General features: G+C 45.3%; 1 protein-coding gene across 1 annotated transcript; it reads left to right on the top strand.

The window, feature by feature from the left end:
* Positions 1-387: 387 nt before the first annotated feature.
* Positions 388-5,281, top strand: LOC123110123 (pyridine nucleotide-disulfide oxidoreductase domain-containing protein 2). The gene is made up of 16 exons (XM_044530570.1): positions 388-811; positions 982-1,143; positions 1,259-1,441; positions 1,539-1,596; positions 1,746-1,796; positions 1,873-1,955; positions 2,284-2,371; positions 2,578-2,622; positions 2,705-2,779; positions 2,884-2,952; positions 3,256-3,371; positions 3,866-3,978; positions 4,209-4,288; positions 4,487-4,607; positions 4,735-4,801; positions 4,933-5,281. Exons 1-16 carry the CDS (start codon positions 486-488, stop codon positions 5,060-5,062), a joined length of 1,767 nt encoding a protein of 588 aa, XP_044386505.1. The 5' UTR covers positions 388-485; the 3' UTR covers positions 5,063-5,281.
* The last annotated feature ends 2,904 nt before the right edge of the window (positions 5,282-8,185 follow it).

Consider the following 8,185-nt stretch of genomic DNA (forward strand, 5'->3'; position numbering starts at 1 on the left):
TTTTCTCTAGACCCGAGTAATGTCGTGTTGGGCTCGCACTTCTCCTTGGCCCCGGCATGGACAACCCGGCCCGAAAGCCAGGCCGGGTTCGGGCTTAGCTTTTCCACCCGAAGCCTGGCCTGAAAGCCCGAAAAGGGCATTAATCACTATTTTACTACAAATGTAGGTATAATAATATATCATTTAAATGTCCTGAAATTAATTGTTTTAATTTAAAAAGAACACTGTTCATGTGTTTCGGGCCGGGCCGGGCCGGGCTAGGGCTTGAGATTTTGGGAACGATCTAGACAAAGCCCGGCCCGACGAATGCCCGGGTTTACTTTCCCTCATGGCAAAGCAGGGAGACGTATTTCCCCAAACCCGCCTTCCTACGAGTGCCGCTAACAACCACGCCCTCACTCACTGGCCACCTGAAACAGAAACAGAAACAGAAAGATTCTCTCTTTCAAGTCCGGCCGGCGGCTAAACCCAAACCCCCGAGCCCGATGTCGCCGGCGGCGACGCGCATCCTGCTCGCGGGCGCCCGGCGCCGCGGCCGCGGCCTCTCCACGTCGGCCGAGCCCTCCCCCTCCCCCTCCCTGTCCCCCTCGCAGCTCCCGAGCGGCAAGCGCTGGGACGCGGTGGTGATCGGCGGCGGCCACAACGGGCTCGCGGCCGCCGCCTACCTCGCGCGCGCCGGCCGCTCCGTCGCCGTGCTTGAGCGTCGGGGCGTCCTCGGCGGCGCCGCCGTGTCCGAGTCGGACCTCGTCCCCGGCTTCCGCTTCTCCCGCTGCAGCTACCTCCTCAGCCTCCTCCGCCCCGCCCTCATCCGGTAAACCGTCGTCTCCCGATCCCCTCCTCTCCCGGCGATCGATCTCAACCTCCATTTCCGTCGGATTTACTTACGAACCGGGCCCCTGTTCCGTACCTGAATTCTGAAATTCTGTGAGGATGTATGTACTGAAGAACTGATACTGCTGCTACTGATGATGGATGATTCAGGGAGCTGGAGCTGGAGAGGCACGGGCTGAAGCTCCTGCCGCGGAGCCCGTCGTCGTTCACGCCGTGCCTCGACGGCCGGTACCTGCTCCTCGGCCCGGACGCGGAGCTGAACCGCTCCGAGATCGGCAAGTTCTCCAAGAAAGATGCAGAGGCATACCCGAGGTGACTGACAGACAGACAGACAGACAGACACACCAAGAATTCACTGTGGTTTCCTCTGCGCGTTTGAGCTTGGATTGGTCTTTACACTAGCACTGGGTTTGATGTGTGAGTGTAGGTACGAGGAGCAGCTAGAGAAGTTCTGCAAGCTCATGGACTTCGTCATAGACTCGCCTCCACCGGAGCTGAGGCAGCTGTACCATGCCTCCATGGTCGACAGGATGAAGGATAAGGTGGACAAGTCAGTGTTCTGGAGCAAGCTTCTTGGCCTTGTGATGCAACAGGGGCAACAGGACATGGTGTGAGTGCTAAATACATCACCCCTCTTAGTGATGTTATTGTTGCAGACATTTGCGAACAATGCAGTGTGTAAAGTTGAATCTTTTTTACACTGGCAGGAACTTCTTCGACCTTCTTCTGTCGCCAGCGTCGAAGATCTTGAATAACTGGTTTGAGGTTGAAAGCTTGCTTCCCTCTTATCTGAAACACTTCTCTTCTGTCTTCACAATGATCATATGGAGAAAGCTGTATTGCATTTGACTATCTACACATGTCGGATGAGAATAACTTCTTGAGTTCTTGTGCTGACCGCTCTAGTACTACAGGGTGATGTATTGAAGGCGACCCTGGCGACTGATGCCGTGATAGGTACTATGGTAAGGGTGCATTGCTTAATCCACATTTTGTTGCGCCTAATGCATTAGTGTTTGACCATTGCGTCTCCTTGTATAGGCTGGTGTGAACACTCCAGGATCAGGATATGTTCTCCTGCACCACATCATGGGGGAAACTGGTGGTCAACGTGGTGTTTGGGCGTATGCTTCTGACCATATCCATGTTATTCTGTTCCACCATAAAACAGTGTAGTTAGCAAAAACCCATAGGATAATGTAGCCTTGATTGTTCTACGTACACTTGAAACGGAATTAAGGATTGCTGGTGTTTATCTCCACTGGCTAGGAAACAACTTTTCAGTTGCCTTAGAGTCAGTTTCAAGGGGTGATGTCACAGAAAATGTCATCACACTCTACCCAAATTTGTTGGTGTTGCCACTTTTAGTTCTTTATTTAGTTGGTGTCTTCTTTTACCTTTCTTTCTCTTTTTCAGAAAACCTTTCATTAATTTTTTTTTTTACACTTGCAGGTATGTCGAAGGTGGTATGGGTTCAGTCTCATCAGCTATAAGCAAAGCAGCCCTCGAAGCAGGCGTGCAAATTGTAACAAATGCTGAGGTGCATTTTCTCTTCTTGTGCAAGCCCTCTTTGTTCCATGTCGATCATGTTTGGCTGAACAAATGATTAAAATCAAAGCAGATCAGAAAAAAAACTGGGTTTTACATTGAAGAAGTCATTAATTATGTAGTCGCATAATTATAATTGTGCGACCAATTTTTTATTTGGCGTTTCTTGCCTGATTTGCCCCAGTTTTTTTTGCATAGGTTTCGCAAGTAATGGTCGATGAAAATACTGGAAAGGTGCAAGGGGTAAGTCTTGGACTAATCAGCAAGTGTATGTGCACTGTGTAGTTCATTTCTTTCTACCTCTTGAAGGTTTGAGAATCTGTAGGTTGCTTTGGCTGATGGAACCGAGTTGCACTCATCAGTTGTGTTATCAAATGCCACACCATATAAAACATTTGTGGTAAGAATCACTCTGAATATGTAGCGGTGTGAAGATTTTTAGCTCTAATTTTGCAGGCATAATTAGAAAATATCCTCTAAATTGACACCTGGTTTTATTTGCAGGACCTTGTGCCAGCCAATACTCTTCTAGAGGAGTTCCTCTGTGCCATCAAGACAGCAGATTATAGCTCCGTAAGTACTTAGTTACTAGCTTATTTAAATAAAAGAATTACATTGGTGGTGTGCATTCTTACAAATATACGATGATAACCTTGTTCATTTACTTGTATAGTCTAGCTATTATCCTCGCATTTCATTAGTATGGATGCCAAAATTTTCTTAAGTAAATAGAACTCGTGATTGTGGGAAACAGACTATTCATAGCAATGTTATATAGCATCTGAAAATTCTTACGTGCAAAGCTATTTATGGTCCACATTGACTTTCAGTAACCAACTTGTAATATTGTTGCTAACTATGCTCTCTGGAGAACAGGCAACAACGAAGATCAACGTTGCTGTTAATGCGCTGCCACAGTTTCGCTGTTGCAAAAACATCAACCCTAAAGGTGGCCCGGAGCACATGGGCACCATACACATTGGATCTGAAAGGTAATTAAGTTAGGGAATATTTCCTACTTTGGCACATATTTATCAACTGTGTCCATTGTTCTTCTGCATATCTGTGGACAAGCAACAATCTACGAGACACTGTTTGTTATCTTGGTCCTGTTCATGTATAGCAGGGCAAGGAAAATAATCTCTTAATTCAACATTGTCACTCTTCAATAGGAAATTCTGCTGTTTACATTTAGTGTTCCTTGCTTGTCATGTCAACCTGATGCACCAACTTGGTAGCCTACATCTATGTTTCGAAGTATATGTTATTGCTAGTACCTCAGGATAATAAAGAGCATAGTCTGGCCAGGCTAAGCAGTCATAAGATGTCCGAGTTGTGGATTAGTGTTTTCATTCTTCGAAGGAAAAAGCTAGATCATCTGGCAAATCAATTCTTTGTGTGAGACGATTTTTGTATAATTCAGCAGTCACTTTTTCAGACTTAAGCCTTGTTATATCTCAATATGGAACTTTTACTTGCTCTTCAGCATGGAGGAAATCGATATAGCATACAAGGAAGCTGCAGGCGGCTTCTCATCCACAAGGCCTGTTATAGAAATGACAATTCCTTCAGTCTTAGATAAGACCATCTCTCCACCAGGTATGTCACTTTCTTTTGCTTCCCCATAATTTCATCTGAGTAAGTTTACTATTCTGCAATATTTAATTATAAGGAACCTGTTCTATGTACACTAAATTTACATTTTAGAGTTAATGTGTTGAAGGTCATTTTCGATGTTTATAATGTTGTGATCTTCCATATTGTGTATATACTTCACATGGACTTATGGACTGACTCGTATTCCATCTTTCACTTTATCCTTTGGATAGGTCAGCATGTTATTAATCTGTTTGTTCAGTACACACCCTACAAACTGTCAGAAGGCAGTTGGCAGGATCCGGCTGTTCGAGTAAGTTGATCCTTCTTACATTTTGATTTCATGATGCACTGTATGTTTAATCTTTGCCCAAACACAAATGAAATATATGATAAAATTGATAACCTTGCCCTTGGGCATTGTGATCCATCACTGTGTGGAGAGAATGATTTTTCTGAAATTAGATCCACCTACCGACCATTGACCATTTTGATCGACACCAATTTTCAGAAATCATTTGCTGAGAGATGCTTTTCCTTGATCGATGAGTATGCACCACACTTTAGCTCATCAGTGATAGGCTATGACATGCTGACTCCACCTGATCTTGAAAGGGAGTTTGGCCTAACAGGTAATATCCCTTGGTATTATGTATTTTCTTTTGTAAGCTGTGTGCCCGCAGACCGGATACCGTTTCGTATTGTTCCTTCTTACCAGTTGAAAAACTTAGCTAAGCAGAGACGATTCACATTTCTCAGGTGGCAACATCTTTCACGGCGCGATGGGCTTGGATTCCCTCTTCCTAATGAGGCCTGCCAAGGGATGGTATGTTGGAGTCACATGCATATTAAGTTGTGCTCTGGCCTCTTCTACGACACAACCTTTGACCCTTCCAAGGTTCAAAACCTGTTCCGCTTTGTGATAATGGCTAACCTGTTTCGCTTTGCACCATACAGGTCAGATTACAGAACCCCTGTGAAGGGGCTGTACCTCTGCGGCAGTGGTGCGCACCCAGGCGGCGGGGTGATGGGTGCCCCGGGCCGCAATGCCGCTGCTGTGGTTTTGGATGATCTCAAGGCAAGATAGATGCAATTAACGGAAGATGGAAACGGCAGCTGACACTAGGGTAACATTTTCAAGCACAAGGCTGCATGCAAAAGCAGCACCAGTGTGTAATCTCTTGTACCGAAATGCGAACCTTGTCGTTAAGCCATCTGGTAGAGACCATTTTGTCATGCATACTTACATGATAAAAAAGATGAGACATGAGAAGCATTTTTCTGAATGAATTGTTGCAGCTGTTCTCATTTTGGCTCTCTTATCAGAGGGCTCAAAGGGATTAATTCTCAGTTACGCGGTTACATCAATTTTCTTCGGTATGAAGTAGTTTCTCAATGCAGTCTGCCGAACCTTCAATTTGGTTAAATGTGAAGAGGAGTAGAGTTTGTGAATCTAAGTCTTAATAAGGCCTGATTGGCGGTGTTTAATAATACAACGGACATCCATGAACTTCTCACCCTTCTTCATGCAATTGTCACCATTTTCTTCTCTTCTGGCAAGAGGAAATAAAACATGCAAATAGAATGATCTCATGTTTTCGCAGCGCTTATTGTATGACGGAAGAGACTGTAACAGAAACCTGGCTCTTGAATGATTTGCTCAACACTCATCGCAAGGACTTCTCGTTGTTCCTCATGCGATTGACATTAGACTACTCACTGCATGAAGTTTTCACTATCTTTTCTTCTCTTCCTGCACGAGGAAACAAAACATGGAAATATAATGATCACATGATTTTGCAGCCTGTACTCATATGAACACGCTTCTTGAATGACTTGATCAATGCACTTATTGCATGCCTTGCTAACAATGTTGCATCGTTAATGCCCTATATATATCCAGCTTATATCCAGCTGCCTTAGAATCTGGGTGTCAAAGGTCCAGTGTTGTATCGTTAGTATGTCTGTTTTAGTGTCCGGTCTATGGGATACTCTGGAGTGAAATATTGGAGGAAAACAAAATATAATGGTATTTCCTGATATACTCCTGCATTACCAAAAACCTTGGATTCATCAACCCCAACCTGGATCACAGCCGCATTCATGTTCGCAATGGAGCTCGCCTTCAGTCACTTCGCCGTCGCAGCGGCGACTGTTGTATTCAGCAGCACCATCTGGCAGCTCCGCCACACCCCAGCCTTCCTCCCGCTAAAGCGCCACACAATCTAGGCAATACACGCTGCACCGCATTGGAAGAACCTCGCCTCTGCCCGGACAAATGAGTAAATTCTCACCAATCGTCTTCGCCGGAGAGGCACGACACTCGGAGGAGCGTCTAGCACACACCACTGCGGGTCGGGCCTTCCTGGTGGGAGGCAGGGAGATAAAAACATCCGTGACATCTTCTGCGAGCTTGTTCAGATGTCCGTTCTCACTTTTTGTGGCTAAATGCCCACCGTGAAGGTTGGCAATATGCTCACCAACTCGCAAAGCCATGCCGGAGTATCAGACTAGTTCGAGCTTAGCGACGGAGCAAACCTGTCAAGCTTCCGCATATAACATCAAGGGGGATCCACTTCCCTATGATCTGGTTGTACACATATCCGCAATGACACTCAACCTTCTCCAAGCATTCACGAGGGCATTTAGTATATAGGGCAAGGAAAGTGATCTTTTAATTCAATGGTGTCACTCTTCAATAGCAAATTATACTGTTTACATTTAGTGTTCCTTGCTTGTCATGTCAATTTGATGCAGCGATTTGTTAACTTAAATCTATGTGTTGAAGTAGTTAGTACCTTAGGATAATAAAGATTAAAGAGCATAGTCTTTCCATGCTTAGTTATAACATGTCCAAGTAATAGATCAGCCTTTTCATTCTTCCTAAGGAAAAAGCTACATCATGATCTGGCCACTTATTCTATTGCGTGAGATGATTTTTGTATAGTTGTGCAGTCACTTCTTCAGACCTAATCCTTGTCACATTTCAACATGGAACTTTTACTTGCTCTTCGGCATGGAGGAAATCGATGTAGCAAACAAGCAAGCTACAGGTGGGTGTCTCATCCACAAGGCCTGTAATAGAAATGACAATTCCTTCAGTCTTAGATAAGACCATCTCTCCACCAGGTATGCCATTTTTCTTTTGCTTCCCCATAACTGAAATTTTGTAAATTTACTACCATGTGATATTTAATTTCACTACCCCGATGAACCAAGAAATGTGCATGGAACCTGTTCTATGTAACGTGCAGAGAGGTACTGCCGTGGCAGCAAGTACAAAATTACATAGGCACGGTGCAATGTGCAGAGAGGTAGGAGCGCCACCACGAGAAGACGTCCTTCTTGTCTTGTGTTTCCACAAGACGATGAGACCACATGTCCAAATCAGAAATAAGGTTCCTAAGGGTGATTACAGAGCTTTGATCGATATTCCTAAACACCATGTCATTACGTGCTGCCCAAATCTTCCATAATAATGCCATGAGGACCAAGGGCCATGCTGTGGTAGAGAGAAGAGGACGTAGATTGATGTCCCAGAGCTCCGTGATGTCGTCGGCTTGTGGCAAAAACCCAAGACGTTGCCAAATCCTATTGGCAAGAGGACATGTGATGAAAAGGTGGCTGGAGTCTTCAGGTAATCTAGCACACCGGGGGCATATATATCTGAAGAGATTATATGCTTGTGTGCAAGATTGACCCTAGTATTGAGACGGTCTTTGAAGAGTAGCCAGGCAAAGACTTTAAGCTTTCGAGGAGCCTTGGCGCTCCAAATGAGGGGAGCAACGAGATCGTTATCTAGCCGAGCCATGAGGGCACCGTACGCGTGCCTGGCGGTGAAGCAAATGCCATGTTGTAGGAACCGTTGATCTTCTCCCGCCGAGGGCATGAAGTCCTGCAAAATAGCCAGAAGCGAAACAAGCTCTTGTTCTGCCATGAGAGTGAGACGATTACGGAGGTTAGCTCGGATACTGAAACACCAAATATTAGCCACTTTAACCAGCTCTAGGGTGGAGTGTGAAAACAGGTGGGGGAAGGTGATGGCAAGGGGTTGTGGGGTTAGCCAAGTGTCAAGCCAGAAATAAGTATGTGAGCCATTGTTTGTTAGCACGAACGAGATAGTTTGTAGGGTAGGGATTTGTTGTGAAATTGTGCGGCAAAGAAAGGAGGTTTGAGGGGATGATGAAACTAGGGCGTTGGGGTGTTGGAG

Source organism: Triticum aestivum, chromosome 5B, assembly GCF_018294505.1.
Source record: "Triticum aestivum cultivar Chinese Spring chromosome 5B, IWGSC CS RefSeq v2.1, whole genome shotgun sequence".
Classification (NCBI taxonomy): domain Eukaryota; kingdom Viridiplantae; phylum Streptophyta; class Magnoliopsida; order Poales; family Poaceae; genus Triticum; species Triticum aestivum.

What these genes read in the sequence shown, in the direction of transcription:
- LOC123110123 (XM_044530570.1), top strand. Translation starts at nt 486, where the DNA reads ATGTCGCCGGCGGCGACGCGCATCCTGCTCGCGGGCGCCCGGCGCCGC. An exon ending in TCTTGAATAACTGGTTTGAG is followed by an intron (nt 1,597 to 1,745) that starts GTTGAAAGCTTG and finishes CTAGTACTACAG; the next exon opens with GGTGATGTATTGAAGGCGAC. An exon ending in AAATTGTAACAAATGCTGAG is followed by an intron (nt 2,372 to 2,577) that starts GTGCATTTTCTC and finishes TTTTTTGCATAG; the next exon opens with GTTTCGCAAGTAATGGTCGA.